General features: G+C 37.8%; 1 protein-coding gene across 1 annotated transcript in view; it reads right to left on the reverse strand.

Annotated features, from left to right (window-relative positions):
• The window catches only part of LOC135153752 (calcium/calmodulin-dependent protein kinase type 1-like), a 61,954-nt gene extending 43,317 nt beyond the window's left edge, over nucleotides 1–18,637 (reverse strand). Inside the window, exon 1 of the mRNA XM_064097885.1 lies at nucleotides 18,283–18,637. Coding sequence (XP_063953955.1) covers nucleotides 18,283–18,356 — 74 coding nt within the window. The 5' untranslated portion in view covers nucleotides 18,357–18,637. The remainder of the gene's footprint in view (nucleotides 1–18,282) is intronic.
• Nucleotides 18,638–18,990: the final 353 nt, after the last annotated feature.

Consider the following 18,990-nt stretch of genomic DNA (forward strand, 5'->3'; position numbering starts at 1 on the left):
TATAACAAACTCAGAATGTGTTTTCTTATGAAATATATAAAATGAGGTAACACATCAAATTGATAGCATTACATGGCGTACACACAAATTTATCTTCCTTTAAAATAAAATGATTCTGATCTGCTTTGGCTGTGGTTGTACAATACCATTCAGTTGCCCCATCCCTATCTCCAGTGAATTATTATCTACCCGTTACTGATGATGCACTCAAGCATTGGTTCAGGACTTTATTCATGGTGACAATCAATGGCATGATATTTAAACAGGTAGCATTAAGTACGTGTGTAAGTCATATTTCACACTCAAACAAGAATTCCAATGTCAGGCTGACAGTTCATAATCCAGAGATTAATCCTAAAGAAAGATGATTGATCTTGAATCTTGAGACTGAAAAAAGTCAGGCTGATGAAGATATTTTTACAGAGTCTCCTGAAAACCTTATCACAAAGCAATGAGGGAGAGTGGGGTAATTGAGGCCTCGTGGTAAATCAGGCCCCCAGTTAGTTTTTAGCGTACTGCTCAAGTATACACGTGTCAAATGGATTGATGTTTGTGTGGTATTTGAGGCAGTTCTATAGCACAAGTTTTGAGCATAGACAACATGTCATAGCCCAATGCACATGACTAGGAGGAGCACAAATCTAGCAGCACTTCAAAATCGAAATTTTGAAAGAGAGAGTCGAGTACTGTACCTATACACAGTAATGTGTATTAAAGATGAATTACCAGTTGTGGAACGATCTCAAAATGAGTTCGAACAGAATCAAATGAAATTACCACCAAAGTGTTTGTATGTATAAATAAAAAATATGTGCCAAATAGCTCTGAAAGAAAATGCATAATTGCTGAGAAATGAGCAAAATAAGCACGGAATTCCATCAAATGTTGGGTATTATTTGAAACAATATTAATACACTGTTCCACATATGCTTTTCTGTGTTAGTGATCATCAGAATTATCGATTTTGAGCTAGGATTTCATGATTTTATAAAGATAAGTTTACATTTAATCTACCAGATCTATTTGTATGATAATATTTTGACAATTAACCTTGATTTAAAAGACTTTCATGAAATAATTGTTTGCTGCAACTACTGTCCTTTACCTTTAACTTTATCTTATTTTACTTTTGTAAGGCATTATTGTACTTGCTAATACTGAAGTAAAATTTGCCACTTTCCTTCTTGTTTTCTAACTGGAAGCCTATGAACTTAACATGCCCGATGTTTAAACAGCAAAATGCAGTGTAGACATCTCCACACTTACTTAAATGCACACTAAAAGTGTCCAATTCCAATAGAACATGAAGAAACACAGTAATTATAACTGTGATAGTTGAAAACACAATCCGACAATAATTTTTTTTTTTTATAAATAGAATCAATAAATATTTCCTTAAATGGGGGCCTGTGGGAAAATAATCCTGTAATTGTTATTAGTAAATGTTAATTGATTGCATCAAACCAACTGAACTATTTTTACCTTGAATACAGCAACACAAAATAGTTTTTAATCAAAGGGCCTCATTTGCTCCATTTTGATGGGGCAAATAAGGCCCCTGACAACAATGTTCAATGCTCATCAAATACATATTGTACACCTATTATTAGGCATCTATTCATGTTTCTACTGCTATGCATTACAAAGATATGATAAAAATAATAATATTTATTGGCTTTTACATAGCACTTTATCAATCTACGACTGCTCAAAACGCTTCACAATTATTATTACCCAGTCACTGGATTCATAGCTTTTCATATGATTGGAATTATGAAAAAGGTGGCCTTCTTTACCCCACTCTCCCCTATATTTTTATCTTATTCTCTTTGACTTGCTATCCACACGTCCCTTGGTGAATTATTAAGGAAACATTGTTTGCACAACACTCTAGCACACATCAAGTACCTCCTCCATTCAGTAAAGTAAAATGTAAGCTGCTTAAATACCTTCTGCTACTATTTGTCAGAAAATATTTCCACTGGTTTCTTCTGATGCACACACAACAACTAGTAATCTGGAGTCTATATCAAAGATGATGTTGTTGGCTTTAGTCTGATAAGACTACAGTGTGTAAATCTTGGGGGAACAGTCCATTATTTTTTATAAATTTGTGAGAGAGCAAAAGCAAAATTAGGGAGACAAATATTTTTTATTTTCTTATTATTCATCATCAATTTTGTAAACAGTACATTGTAAAAACACTGTTTAAACTTTTAAGCACATTGTTTAAGCCCATCACTCTAACAACTATTGTTTAACCTTTTTAAACAAATGTTTTAAACTTTTTTAAACAACTGTTTAAACTTTTTAAACAAGTTGTTAAAAATTTAAACAATTACAAAAAGGTTTTAATAACTAATTTTATTTATGTATTAAAAGATATCCAATGACAATGATGATAATGAAGATAACACAATTATCCACAACAGAAAGAAAGTTTTTGTGGACTTGGGGGCCAGCAGCACCCCCTCCCCATATCAGAGTAACAGTACAAACAGACTCATATTTGGAGAACCCTGAAGAGGCTAAATGCACCTGCAGGAGGTAGTAGACTTTCAGTCCAATGAAATGAAAGATAAGGTGGCTATTATGAAAGTGAAGTGGAGTAAGTGCATGTAAGTGTAGCAGATTACAACAGGGGCACAAAGAGACTTAGTTTCTTGTATGTTTTGACTTAAATCCCACCTCCCTTCCTGATTCCTCTCAAAACCAATTAGGGGCTGATCAATAAGGGCAGAAAATTTCAACTATACATTTGACCTTATAAAGATTGTTATTAAAATTGCACAAACCACCCACACACAGCTTTTTGCCAAAGAGTTTTTTTTTTAATCTACAAGATAGTAGAAACAAATACCATTGAGTTTGAAAGTCTATTTACTGTCTATAATGAATAATCTTAAAAATCCAATTACATACCAAAGAAAACTACATGTATCACTTTGGATGGTCCCCTGCCCCCGATTGCTTCCCCCATCCCTGTTACCATGGCAATGGTACCCAATACACTTGTGGAAAAATGCTATCATACATGTCTTCCCTCCAAGATCAATGTGTGCATCAAATGGTCAATGAGCAAAGACTAAGTAGGCCATGGCCCCCGGGGGGGTCACTCTCCACATGGTCTGCTACGCACCCGCGTAAAGAAAAAGCGTCAGAAAGGGTCCCGTTTCAGGCACTCAGGCGTCGTGGACATCTTTGGCAAAAAGAGTTGCATTTCTGCACCATTCGCTGGTAAATCGCCTTTTAGGGTAGCCTTCTCTCTCTCTCTTCACGCCATTAAGGGTTGCTAATTTGGTTAGATTACGCCTTTGAGGGGTGCAAATATGAATAGATCTACGCCATTTAGGGTTGCAAATTTGCGAAGATTCGGGAGCAGACCTAAGCCATAAACACCATGAAGGGTGTGATTTTAAGGGATACAAAATAATCCTCGCACACGCTGGCCAGCGCATCACTCATGAGAGAGTAGCCCCGTACAGTCTCTTAGTCTTACACCCGGCTCTATACTAGGCAGCACGCCTAGGGTTTAGGCCTATTGTCTATACCATTTTGTTTGATTCATACCGGGTATTCCTATATTGATTTGTTTTTTATTATCAATTAAAAAAAAAGATACATGTTTAATTAATGTATGTATTTTTCAACACATTAACTGGTATGGATTCCATTTTTTCAAGTTTTGATGAAATTGGTAAAACGTATGGTAAGTGATGCATCAGTCAGTCAAGGCAAGCAACATTTTTCACTTGCATTCATTAATTTAGGCTAAAAGATGGCTATTCAAAGTGGCTAAGAGAGGTGTCATTGAGAGTATATTATGCTGGCCTTACTTGCAATAACTTTTTAAAAATGCCGGGAATTTATACCTGTTGTATGTAAAATCAATTTAACATCAGTATGGTATCAAATTAATCGATTTCGATATGTTTACGCCACTTAGGGTATCGAAATAGGGGCTTTTCCCTGTTAACACCTCTTAGGGTGGCTTTTCTCATGGGTCATGCCATTTAGGGTTGCAAATTTAGTTAATATAGTTACACCGTTAATAGGTCCATGTTCAAACATGGGTGGGTAGCAGTCCATGTGGAGAGTGACCCCCCCCCCCCCCCCCCCCCGGGCCATGGCATAGCAATGAACATGACAGCTGTAGTACCCAAAACATTTTTTTTCATATGTCTTGCAGGTCTTCATTCCCAGATCAGTGTGTACAAGCCATGCATGCATTGGGAAAAACCATGAAGCTATTAAGAGAAGGAGTTCTGACTCTCTCAAACGCTCTGCCCCATGCGCGGCACCGCTAATCAGGGTCCCTCACGGCGCATTACACAGGCCGCTCGTAAATCAGATAAAGAAATTTGATTGACGCGGTCGACAGCTCGGGTTTGCGCCATATGAATTTGTTGTGTTCACTTAACGCGCACCGTTGCAAATCCCCTATTCCGGCGTCAAAAACTTGACAAAATAGACCCATTTTCGGCTCTTTTAACTCATATCTCAAAAACCGCTCGAGATTTTTCACGGGTTCAAACGGTTTCTTAATCTTAGACTTGTTCTACATCTCATGATATCTGTCATTTTATAATCTGATTAAAAAAACAACCGTGTTTTTTTGACTGAAAATACACAGTTTCTCGTGTTTTTGTGTGAGAGAAGCACTTTTTGCACTGTTTTGGGCTCGATCTTCTCTTACAGCGTCTGACTTTCGTATCAAAGTGTCTTAGTTCAAACACTATCAGATAGACAGGTTGTAACTCTTTCTTGTGATATAAGGTTCAACCTAATTGGTTGAAAAAAACCGCCGTGTTTTTTAGGTCAAACTTTGCAATCCAATGAACTTTTTTTGTATTTATCACGCATAATCTACGTTAATTGATTAGTCGCACTGCGCACGATTGTCTATTTTAGTATGCCTATCAACTCTTTATACTCTTTCCTCTCCTATCAAAAATTGAAAGGGGGTACAATATCCTCGTCCTAGATATAAGAAGAAGAAGAGAACATTTCCTTTTCATTTCATGTAAAATCATGCCCATTCTTGAAAAAAAAAACATTCGTCACTTCTAGGTTAAACTTTACAATGCAATTAATTTTTTTGTTCTTATCATGCACAATATCCATTAATTGGTCGCACTGTGCTCGATTGGATTTTGGTATACGATGTTCAACCTGGCAGCAGCGCGTTTTGCGTTAGATTTGGAAATCCTCGTTCCCAGACAGGGATATGTAACATGTAAGCTTTTCATACATATAAAATTCATATTGATTGATTAATATTTAGCTCCGTCAATTTTCACGTTAAATCATGCTTGTCTCATTTTAAGAAGCCAAATCCAGGGATGAATAATGTGTGCATACCGGTGCATATACGTATACGTGCAGCGCATGAACGTTGTATATACCACACAATACGCCGAATACCTTTCTATGCAATAATCACGTACACACACAATGCGCGCAGTAGTAAACAATGCGTCGCTAAGACAACTGAACCTGAACTCGGGAGTACATCGAGGGAAGGAGTACAGAATCAGAGAAAATTATCCTCACTTTTTGGTCAGAAGAAAACATTTCCTTATATGTCTATATCTTAACATAAACAGAAGCTGCTCCGTTATCCTTATGTCGTACCACAGTCAATATCATAAACAAATTACAGTGATTCTATTTTGTCACAATTAATAAACTTAATTAGGGCAATTTATGCACCCCCAAGAAGTAGTGTTTACGGCCCGGCCTATCTCTACCACACAGACCACACAGACTTCGCACAGTTCGGTCAAGGCGGTACGCGTATCAGTAACTGCCAAATACAGCCGACCCAAGCTGAATAAAACCTTCATATTAGGTGAACAAAATAGGGGGTAACAAATTCATATGTTGCGCATTAGCGTTTTCACCCATAATGCATTTCACATCGGCTTCACGAATTTTATGCAAACATGGTGGCTCACGATTTCGAAGACGAAAATCTGGTTTTGGAACCAGCTGAATACAAGGTGACCAGATTTCACAAATAGAAATACGGCCACAATCGACAAAGTACGCTGCATGAGCGGATCGACCGAGCCAGGTCTTTAAAAAAAAGATCAACAAAGGAGGCTACACGGTGTTCGACTTGGGAAAAATGTACAGAATTGGAAGGGGGGTGAACGAAAGAATGAAGGAGGGAATGAAAAGGCGAAAGAAAAGAGTTGAATTGAGAACGGAAAGAAAGAAAAAAATGAAGGGGAAAATGAAGGGAAAAAAGGAATGCTAGAATAAAATGATGAAAGATAGAATAAAAGAAAAAAAAACGTTTCCGTCATTCTTTGAAATGAATTAAGAAGGAAAGAAAAAGAAAAGAAGGAAGGGAAGATGTGTGAAAGAAAACACAAGGGAGAGAAAATTAAAAAAAGAAGCAAGAAAAAAGGAGGAGGATAGAAAGAACTAATAAAAGAAAAATGTTTCCTTCATTATTTGAAAGAAAGAAATAAAAAAAGAAGAAAAACAGGAAGGGAGGGAGGGAAAGAACGAAAAAAGGATACAAAGTAGAAAGAAAAAATAAAATAAAGAATGAAAGAAAGGAGGAAAGAGAGGGAGGAAAAAATAAAGGGAGGAGAGAATAAAAAAGAGAAAATAATGGAAGGAGAGAAAGAACAAAAAGAAAAGGGAGAAGGAAGCAAAGAAAAGTTTAAGGAAAGAAAAAAATGAAGGTAGAAAAGGAAATTTAAAAAAGGAAGGAGAGTAAGACAAAGAAGAAAAAATGAACAGAGAGAGAAGATCAGGAAAGAAAGATAGGGAATAAAGATAGATGGAATAAAAAAGTGGGCAAGAGGAAGGATAGAATGATGAAGAAAAAAGGATATGAAAGAAAGAAAGAAAAAAGTACAATCTTAAAACAAACAAAAAAATCATATAATCTGACAAAAATCATAATGATATTTGGTGTTTCTAAATATATTTAGAATAGAAATAGAATGTTTTAGAAATGAGGGGGGGGGTTGGGTGTCCGGGGGGGTTGGGTGTCCGGACACTTTATATTTTGGAAGCTTCCTTTTTTTTAGATTAAACTAAAAATATGAATTCAATAGTTGTAATCATCATTTATTTTGTTCTCTATGATATTTTTAAAATAATAATCATTTTTTGTTCTAAAAATTGTAGAACTTCGCTTGTAAATTTTTCCAAATGACTTTGTAACTTAAAATGAATTGTCCTGACACAGAACTGGGTATACTTCTTCGTGGTCCCAAACATGTTATTTTTAAGTTCTTTATTATGTAGACTAATTTTTTTTTGTAATTTGTTCTCCTTTTCTACTATTTGTAAATTAAATTTATTCGCTCCGCGGGCCCTGCTATTTAAAAAAAAAACGATCCAGAGACCAGAGCTGAGCGAGCTCGGAGCTCCCGTCATTCATTACACTCACTTTCAACTTACACAAATAGGAGTACGTTGGGCACCGGAGGGTACTTCACGATGCGACAATCGCCAGAGAAATGCCCTGCAGATTCGTCGTTATATTATCAAGGCCATCGTACCCTCACAAATGATTTTTGCATTAAAATTGAGCTCAAAGTCTACCCTTTCACCTTATTATAATTTCTAAAACAGGAACGGGTAGATGGAGATTTAAATAAGGGAGAAAGACAGACATACCTAAAATGACCAATCTCCAACTTCTTCCGTTTGTAATTTTGTTGAGTCAAATCAGATTGTGACGTATTTGGTATGTATGCCAAGGGGATCATCTCAGAAGTTCAACCATACATAAAAGACGTACATCAGGAATCCGTACGAAGAGATATGGATGTCAGAAGAACTGCAAGTCGTGTTTCAATTTTGAACAAAAACTGAGCTCGGAGATAAGTTATGTGGGAGAACGTCGTTTACGGCGGTGCCTCGCATGGTCCTTCAAAAAATCTCTGACCTCAGATTTTACGAGGGGGCTTATCGCGATATGTAAGCGGGCTCTAACTTTCGCCTGGCGGCTCGCCGATTGATGTTAGATATCGTTCCTTCGCCCGAAGGAAGCGATAACAAAGGATTAAGAGAGAAATTGGAAGATGGTTCTCCTTCTCTTAATAGCTTCATGGGAAAAACAGATGAAATATAGTTCTATCCACAAGACTCCTCCTACCCCCCCCCCTCCACACACACACACACACACCATGAATTATTGTTGTGTAAGGTTCAATGTATGTGTCGAGTCTCGTGAATATTCAGCAGAAACTGAGGATGTAGTTCAATCTCAAACTGCTGCTGCAACTGACCAACTGACTGTCTGACGGTACATAACATTGATTCCTACATGTAAATATAATAGGCCTACATCATTCAGACTTCATTTTGCAGGGTATACAATAACTGCCCTTCACCTACATTATAGTAATAGAACCTTTTATGATTTATCAATCCTACATCTCAAACATGATAAGTGGCTGAAAATATTAATCAGATATCATAAAAGTAAAGCCACTCGGTAATTAGAAACTAATATGCTTTTCACATTGCATTTCCTTAACCCCATACTATCCTTAACCCCGGACTATCCTTAACCCCATACTATCTTTTTTTGGATTCACACTGTCTTTCTTAACCCCATACTATCTGCTTAGCCGGGGTTAACGCCTTAACCGCGGACTATCCCACAGCTCATGAATATTGATGATGTTACCATAAAGAGAGTGATTAACATGCAATTTCGACTTCTGTGATTGGCTATTGCTTAGCCCCACTTTTCCTTAGCCCAGTTTCGTTTTAAAATGCATCTCTTAGCACCGCAATTGTGTTGCTAGCACCACAATAAGCCGGCTAACCCTGCTTTTTTGCAGGGCCAGATAGTACCATACTATTTACCGTGCTAGCCCACTTTGCTAAAACGTAGCGTGAAAACGAAGTCGGCTAAGCTTAACCCCGGGAAATTGGTGGGGCTAAGCCCCCCCCCCCTTAGTCCCACCAATTTCCCGGGGTTAAGGAAAAAAAGTAGTGTGAAAAGCATATAAAAAAGTATTGGTTTGCCTAAATTGGTACTGCATTTCCACTGACCATCTTTCCCATGCAAGGCAAACCGGTATAAATACAGTATTTTAATTAACAACTTTATGTAGGCTATATATCCATTACATTTGTCACTACATGCAAGACCAGTGATGGGTTGATGGGGGTCAAAGAGTTTATTGAGTACATGTACTACTAGTACCTGTTTATTTAACTGTTCATGCAAATAGGTTTCCTTCCTTCCTTATGCTGGGATACAAAGAAATGCTGAAACCCAGTAGGAACAATAATTGCTCATAAAAAGTGTCTTTAAACCACAGGACAGATTGGTAATACTGTGCACGTGCAATTCAAAGTATCAATAAACACCACTGCAAGTTCTATTTTTAGTCCAGTGTAATAATGATAGATGTGGTTTAAAGGGATGGTCCAGGCAGGAAATATTCATATTTCAATAAATAAGAGTAAAATTCAAAGAGCAAAATGCTGAAAATTTGAACAAATTCGGATCACAAATAACGAAGTTATTTAATTTTATATAATTGCATTATTCCGCTGAAACAGTTCTAGGCATGTCTTTATGAATATTCATAAGATGGGCTCATGATGTCATATCCCCACTTGTTCTTTTGTATTTTATTGTATGAAATTAGGTTCATTCAAAAATTTTCAACCAATGCGATAATTAGAAAAATGGTTAAGTATTGACGACTCCATGATAATTTTCCATAACAATACAAACTGAAAGAAAAAGGCATTTCTCATACAACTGATGCATATATAAAGAAGTTTAATACAAAATACATTTGCTCTGAATCACCCCCTTGCCTATGAAATTAAAGAAAATTTACAATTTATGGATAAGTGAGCTCAGATGTTTTATCTGACAGTAGCCATAGAAACAGTCAGGCACCTGTGCTTTTTAGCCAATGACACAAAATGTCATAACTTGTAGGATATATGATGATGAAATTCCCCCTGGTCAGCTACTAAAAAGCAACACACTCAAAACACACAAAGCTATCAGTGTTGATGTTTACAAATAGGCCTACATGTGTAACTGTACATACCCTACTTATAGGACACCTTTATCATTACACTTTCTAAAACTAGTTTACTGGAAACCGGTTCAGGAAACCGGTTTGGAAGATCGCTTTGCTAGCGTTCCCACTTGATCACACGAAAGTGGTTTTCAAAATCACTTCACGTAAAGTGATCTTGTTGCTCTGGAACTCTCTCAGTGGGGTGACACGTTTGGCGCGAAATTCGAAACCGCAGCGTAGGCATTCTACACCTGTCGTGTAGAGTAGCACGCTCAAAATGTGCGAAGATCACTTCACGAAGAACAGTTGTGTCCTCACTTGCACTAAAACCAGTTTACCGAGGTGAAGCAATCTTGAAAACTACATCACGAGTTGGTTTTCCGAACTGGTTTGGAAGATTGCTTCCAAGACCGCTTTCACCATTCTCACTACGCCAGGCCTGCACACGTGTTAAACTAGTTTCCACTAAACTAGTTTTAGGAACATAGTGCGAACGGTGTCTTAAAGAAGAAAGGGAGCCTTTAGCCTCTGACCCATAACACAAGAAATGTGTTATCCTTATTCTAAAATGAAACACTTGACATATCAATGGTAAAACAATGAAGCAGACGACAGATCATACTCAGAGTATGAGGGTTTTTTTTCATGATCTGCGCCAACACCTCATGAGTGGGTTTAACATTGCATAATGATCCCGGAGGGGCCACTTCCATTGACGAGTGGATACCATGCGCGACCATGGGGTCTCGAAAAGCACCCTAAACACGTATTTTCCATATTCTGAAAATGCACCCCTTAACAGATATTGGCGTGTGAAACCCTACCCTTAACAAGTATTGGAAACAAAACGATACTATTGGCAAGTATTCCCTGAATTGGACCCCTAAACAAGTACAGCGATATTTCAATTGTTATGTCACGGACGTCGGTCGTCAGTTTTACCTTTACCTACATCATGGGGTTTAGTAGAGCCCCACCTCCCATACCTCATGCAAATCGAACTCTAAACACGTAGTGTTGACTCTTGGTCTCTTGGTGCAAAAAGTACATCCTTTATAAAACAAAATAGTCTGAATTTTTTATACCCTCGCAAATTTGACCCTAAACACGTAGCCTTCCTAGCGAAAATAGATACCCTTTTTTCATTATTTTAGTGTTTTTGACACCCTTATTACGTTACGTACGTAACATGCCCTATCTTAAAAAAACATCCTTTTTACATGTTTTTTGGTCGCGCATGGTATCCACTCGTCAATGTAAGTGCCCCCCCCCCCCCCCGGGATAATGATACTGTTCTTCTTAGAATTACATTGCATTTTAATTTGAAAAGACATATCCGAAATCGACTAATATTTTTGTATATTTGGAATATATCAAAGTAAACATAAACACCTACATTACACCCCCACCACCAACCCGACTCAAATTAAAACTTTATGAAATAAACCCTAATCAAGGAACTTTTGGTCGCAAGAAAATTTGTGAAGAAAACGTAAACGTGAATTATTATACACTGCCATTCTACCCAATTTTCTGGTCACTAATACATGTACATATAGTAATACATGTACATTTTTTGAATGGCTCACCCTGGGGATAACATTACAAAATAAAAATAAAAAATCCAGAACAACTAAGTACCAGCAAAAAAACTTTGGTCTTCAATCATTCTCCAATGTAAAATATCCATTTTCGAACAAATTACAGTATTCACTCGCAAACAAACCAGGTTATTTTGCGGTTGTGAAAAAGATTGATCACATTATTATGTAAATAAAGCATGTTTTTTAGAAGAAACATGCCCCAGACGATACAAACAAGGACCCATTTTAAAGTCCAATGTCCACCTCTTAAAAGGTTTCTATTTCAATTAATAAATTTTCTAGCTATACATGCAGCATTAAGATATAAAAAATGATGGATATAAAGAAATATGACAGATACATGTATACAAATACAAGTACAGTGGTTTGTTCGTAAATTTATATAATAAATCAAAATATCAAGTAGGGAATATAAAACCTAACCATCTAGCCAGTTATATGAAATAAAATCAGAAAATCGGGAGGAGAGGATAACAGTATATTCCTTCTTTTATTCCGTTGCTTTTGTGTTAATTCATCTTTTTATATAACAAACTCTGCCAGTAAATTTTACTCTTTAATGTTTGGTACATGTAGATGGTTTGATAACAAAAACCATGATTATTTTCAAGGTATTCTACCTGATTCAATCTGTTCAGGATAATAGATCTACTTCTTTACATTCAGGGATTACACATAAGACTTAAGAGTAATAAAAGCTTTTTTTTTTACAGGGCTCGAATGGGTCATTTAGTTTTTAAAAAAAATTAATAGAAAAAAGGTGTTCGTTCAGGGAGAAAATACAAAGGAAAAGCAGGAATTTCTACTTAACTTTTATCTGAAAAGCTGCATCTCTAGTTGCTGTCATACTGTACCTTCTTGATTTGGGAATATTCAAACTAGATTTCAAACTAGATTTCAAAACCAGAAAATACCGTACTAGGTATTCTATCAGTATGAAAGCAAAATTACTTTTAATATCCCCTTTAAAAAAATGAAGTTAGTAGGATAAGGAACTTTTCAAAACTGAGAGTTTTCTTGCAGAGAATATCTCCGGGGTCACAGGGATTTTTTCAGTGTGAAAGTAAAGTGTGAGATCTTTAGTTTTGAACATGGATTCAACAATAATAGTAGCTAGGATCCATGGTAGCCTACTACAAGAAGAATACATACATGGAAGAGTCTTGTCACTGGCTCACAATAGTCTGCATGCACAGACCCTGATTGAAACTTTGATCAACAAGTGTCTCTCCACGCAAAGACTAGCACATTCATAATTCTGAGCAAGAGGGCCTTCAGTACACAAGGCATGAGTATATAGGCCTCACAGTCAGACCCTAAACTCGAGTGAAGGGTCTGCACAGCAGACTAGGCTCACAGCATGGCGCTGGTGGGAGTATTAAGACCAAGTATTTTGAGGCCTGAATAAGTTCTTATAATTTACAGGCATTTTTCATGATAGAATGGGTATGAAACCACATTGGTAAACATAAATGTATAATGGTTGATTCAGCAGCTGGTATCAAGTAGGGGTCTACATTTTCGGTGTGGATATGCACTGTTTTCATGGAATAAAATCAAAAGCAATTGACTTGAATTTCAGGAGTTAAAAAAAGCAAGACCTAGTTGCTCAGGTAATTGTATCGAACAGACGCACTTTAAAAATAGTGCCTCCAATTCAACAAAATACGGTGTTGTGATCCGTAGTCAACTATAATTATATGAAACCTACCAGTACTAGCCTTTGGGAAAGTCCCGGCGTGCTGTTTGTCTGTCAAATAGTTCTAACAGGGTTTGAAAATAGACTAGGATACAGGAATGATCGCTGGATCAAGTCACTCTCGCGCCTCGCCACATCTTAGTCTATGTATTCAGACGCATTTATGGCGCATTTTTGGGAAACATCACCAGTGCCTTGGCTAAAGACTATACTAGATAGATGAAAATAAACAAAATACAAGAAAAATATAAAACCTTGGAAGAGTGAATAGATCCAGACTGCATTTTAACAATGACGTTTTGCCATAGTTCTCTCAAACACTCGCATTTAAACAAATTTTTTGCGGTTAAAAAATAACATTTTTCAAAACACAAAATAAAAAGCCGAAGATGATCTACTTCTTTATATTCAGGGATGCCAATTGCTAGTTAGAAAAGAATTTTAAAAAATCAAATAGAATGGGTCATTTTGTAAAACAAATTGTTTGCTCAGAACACTGAATTTCAGGTAGGCCAATTTCAGAGCCTCATCTATTCAAAGACAATTCAATATTAGAGCCATGCAACTAAAAAATGTCAAAACATCATTTTAGGACAAGTTTATGAAACCATAATTTCCACATGCTCATAACCATAGTAACATTGTTAAAGTGAGATACTTAAATACCCGCAAATAAAATGGGCTTGTTCAGCTTGTGATAACAATGGAGTTAAATACTAAGGTCACAAGATCTGTCATTTGGATCATCAAGGAAGGGGGCTGGTAAAAGCCATCAGATCCTCTACCCATGACCGTTACAGGATGCTGACAGTGTATTGCCTTTCATTGCGTGTTTGTTATCGGACCAAGATGTGAAATGCATTGCTCGTCAGCTCAGCACACATGCCAATTGCATGAATATCGCCTGTACAACGCCGCCGCCAGCAACATCACCTTTGTCAGATGGGGAATGGAATGTTTTGCTCACTGTAATGTACATGTGAAGGAATACATGTATGGTGTTATTCACACTGAACACATTCAATGCACTTATTGTCCGTGATTATTATTTTGTTTCGCATGGCAGGTACTGTCCACTCTTTATAGACCGAATAAACCTCACAGGAACAAGCATACATTTCACAGCTAAAGGTTTAATCGTTTTAATGGAGTTGCCTGTTAAAATTATTTTTAAGTGCCTCTTGTTAGTCATAAATGTAACAGCTAGCTCACCAACAAATGAATAATTCAGAAATCAAGTCATATTTTATAAGCATGTAGACAATGTAAAATCAATCCAAAAAAAAGAGGAAAAATCTGAAAAAGTAGCTGTTGGATTTAAGTCAGTGAGAGAAAACTCATTGTACATACCTGACACATGGTTTTTAAACTATAACTGTTCAACAATTCATGAAGAGAGGTGATGGAACAAGTAGTAATCAATGAGTCACAATAGTAATGAAGAGAAAATTAGAAGCTGTCCACAGGACCTAGTACTATTGCCTTAAGCTGACCTGGGTTTCAGTACATTGAGAAAACAAAAATGGATCAGCTGCTCAAATGTGACATCACAAATTTAAAAAAAAAAGTCTAACTCTTGTTGTCAAGCTTTATTTCATATTGTCTGCAATTATTGCAAGGGTGGAAACCGTGGAATACCAAATGTTATCAGATGAAGGTAACCTTTGATTTTCGAGGAGAGGTGTTGTGGCTCAGTGGATAATTCAAACCATAATAATTTCCAATAGGTCTCCAATAGTACTTTTGCCACTCTCCACCCAGGTATAGTAAATGGGTACCTGGTAGGAAGAAATTGTTTGAATGCTTGAAGGAAGAGTCCCCACCACTTATAAATGTTGTATTAAGCAATGTTGCATATCATTTTACAGCCACAACATTAAGAAAAAAAGGACCATATGACACCATTGCCAAATACTTTTACTTTTCTTGTGTCATAATTCCACACTCATCATTCCCAAAGAGTGTGTGCTCATTGGTTTCAATGATTGACAAAATTGCAAATCACTTTTTTTTTCATCTAAAATTGACCTCACACCTGCATAATACAGGGCAAAAGGTTCAAACTCATGTACCAGGTAATCTAGATATGAATCCAATTACACCAGTGACCTCTATTTCACTAGTCTAGCTGCTTTATGAAGTTAAACGAGTCAATATATGTTTGAAATTTTAGCAGGATTTCTTTCCTGTGTTTTTGTTTGATTTGCTTTTCTTTTAAGTTTAAGTTGGAATGTAGGCAAATATAACAAGATTGGTTCTTAAGATAGTAATCATAGAGTGGTCTGTAAAAAAATGTTTGTATTAGCTTGTTGAATTGAATGCAAACAACAATGGATACAGTACGGTGCCAACATGACAAAATACACATGTAGGTTTACAAGGCATGTATACAATTACATGTGTACTAATGCAGGGGCCCATGTGAAAGGTCTACCTGAAATCCTGAAATGCACCTATGCATGATGGTCTTGCACCCAAGCTTTATCCAGTAAAGTTAAATAGAGTTGAAATTCAAAAAAATCAGGTGACCCGAACCCCCCCCCCCCCCCCGTTCATGAAATAACTATTGTTGTTGAAGACAACCCTTTGATCCTGCCTTTGATGAGCATGTAATAGGATAGGTTCTATAGGCCTACATTCTAGGATATCATGCTGGTATGTCCACTCCTTATCATGAGTGATGGGACAACTATAATTCCAAAACCAAGAGCAATATTTCCAGTTATTCATGCATATATTTTTATACCATTATCAAATAGAATGTACGGTGGGATCAATTACAAAGTGGCAATTTTATCAGTAGAGTGCAAGGTGGGGAGGGAAGAGGGGCACTTGCCCATTGCACCTCCCCCCCCCCCTTCTTGGCTTTTACTATGGCACTGCTAGTTGACTAGTTTAAGAAATCTTAACACATTACACCATGACACAACAAAAATTTGCAAAAACGTACATAGGCTTACACAATATCAAGCATCATCACCACCACTACTATCCGGGGGGGGGGGGGGGGGGGGCTTTGGAGCGGGCTTATTGTAAAAAGGAGGGTCCTCGGAACGGGCTTCGGAAGTACAAATGTTTGTGAGAACGGGGGTCCTTGGAACAGGTCGCCTGCTTGTGGGTGCGTATGCATCCCTATGGAACGGGCATACGTGCATGCAGCTAGCCCAGCGGCACCCCCGCCAGGTGCGCTCGCAAAAAGGCGATGGTCAGACACCGCTCTATGCCGCTTTTCACCAAATTGCAGCTCATTGTAGCGGAATAATGCGGCCGGAACGGCGTAACAACAAATATGCGAAGCTTTGGAACGGATTTCTTTCTTCTTTTTTCTAGACAAGAAGAAATGCTATGCTTTAGAGTGGCTTTCTGTCTTTTTTCTCAATAAGATAAAAATGCTATGCCTTAATTGGAACGGAAATTTGAGAGTAAAAATGGGGGTCCCCTCCACGGCACATACCCACCATGCATTATATACTGTGTGCCCCCCCCCCGGCTACCACTATCTAGTCTGCTGTGCAAACCCTTCACTCGAGTTAAGGGTCGGAATGTGCAGCCTACTCATGCCTTGTGTACTGAAGGCCCTCTCGCTCAGGTTATGTGCTAGTCTTTGCGTGGAGACACACTTGCTGATCAAAGTTTCAATCAGGGACTCTGCCTCTGTGAGTGCCCACCCCCCCCCCCCCCACTAACATCATCATCAGGAATAGCATCATAATCGCATCCAAATCAACATTGAAATCACCAACATCATTTACTCCAAAATACATACTACGGTACCGTACTTCTCAAAAGGATCACACAAACAGATGATATTCAATATTACTTTAAAATGACTTAGCCTAATCGTCATCAATATCTCATTTTGTGGGATTTCACCTGAAGATCAAATTGGGTCAAACCCGGGGGGACAGGGGTGGGGCACGTACTCAAGAAACCCTGAAATGGGGGTCTAAGGAACTGACTACTCAGGTAAACTATGTGGTCTTGGGAACTAAAAATATACCGGGCGGTGTGAAAAATGGTCTACGGAACGGGATCGTGGTACTGAACTATTACTAGGTACAGTGCGCGCTAGCACTGTGCATGTGGGCGCTAGCTAGCTAGCGCAATATACTAGAGGGAATATGAAGCCCTGCGTGCAGCTAGCTAGCTTTATGCAGTGCTTGCTCACGCTGGGCAATTTAGGCAGGGCTGAGATATTTCGTAACAGGAGTCGTGTGAGTGGGGCAGGGAGGCTTCTGAACAAAATTTTGGCATTCGGAGTATCTAGGGAACTGAAAATTAGGTCTGAAAAAGGGGGTAATCAAAGCGGCATGTTCCCGTACCACCAATATATGTGAGTGCCCACCCCCCACCCCCACTCCAAGGGGGGGGGGGCACTCAAAGTCAAACTTGTGTATTTTTTTGTGATGAAAAGTTATCACATTGTTTGGGTCAGCAAATTGTTGGTTGTGCTATAGTACTATAGTAGTATACCTACACCTCAATCTGTCACTCTCAAGATTTGCAAAATCTTGATCACCATCATTATTAGCACACTCCTAATGCCTCATAAACATTGGCATCATCATCACCAATATCATCAGTTGCTATGGCAATAATATCACTAGATCTACGGGATACATGCTACCACCATTAATCATCATCACCATTGAACATCACCTCAATTCACCACACAATCAACACAACAGTTCAGCTCAGCTCATGAACATCAACAAGTGCTTTCATCGGTGCCATATCATTACCATCAAATTATCAATAAATTCAGACATTATATTTAATATAGGCCTAGAATCTAGGCTAGATGATCTGATTTTGTATTGGATTATTTACAAGGATCAAAGTTCATGGATGAATTATATGTTATACCACTAACAATAACAGGCATATATCCATTCATTCGCACCGTCAATGTGTGGCTAGCATTTATTTTGAATATGATTTTAATACTTACGTTCCTATGGTGTGCTTCAGATCATAAATATCCGACACCTTTTCTTTTCGCCCTCTTTTCGTAAAAAGGGGCATGGTGCCTGTGATTTTCTGGATCAAGCTCGCTTCGAAAAAATATAATAAGATATGAATATTAATCCAAGGTCCTCTTGGAAATGAGCTCAGATACTCCAAGGCTATGAATTTATCCAAAGGGGTAGCGGCTATGTTTCTTCCGAAAAAAAGCTACCGGCTGTTACAACTGGCTGCTGTTAATGCTAGCTGCAATCAGAACATTATCATTTGATTCAGCTTGATCTTCCAGCCGTACGGTAAGCATGCATGCATCCCGCATATATGCGTCGCTATAGACGCGTGTTGAAGCAATGGGAAATAGACGCATACATTTTTCATTCGTGCATATCATGCCACGGTTTATATTTCCCTTTCAAATACGACGAAAAGGGTACCCCTGTCTCAATAAAATCAACTGTGAATTAAACTCTAATATACTAATTATTCAAATAGATTCGTCCAGAAATATATGACAATAACAAAAAAATAATAAATTATATATTTCTATTTTCTACCCATTGCAAAATAATAGATTAGCCCAATTAGCAAAGTAGATTTACAAACAAAATGAGGGAGTGGAAAATTCGGAAAATAATCGGCCGCAGGGGGGGGGGGGGGCCTGGGACCTGCATGTCTCCACGGAAGCCCGCCGTTT

Source organism: Lytechinus pictus, chromosome 3 (assembly GCF_037042905.1).
Source record: "Lytechinus pictus isolate F3 Inbred chromosome 3, Lp3.0, whole genome shotgun sequence".
In the NCBI taxonomy this organism is placed as follows: domain Eukaryota; kingdom Metazoa; phylum Echinodermata; class Echinoidea; order Temnopleuroida; family Toxopneustidae; genus Lytechinus; species Lytechinus pictus.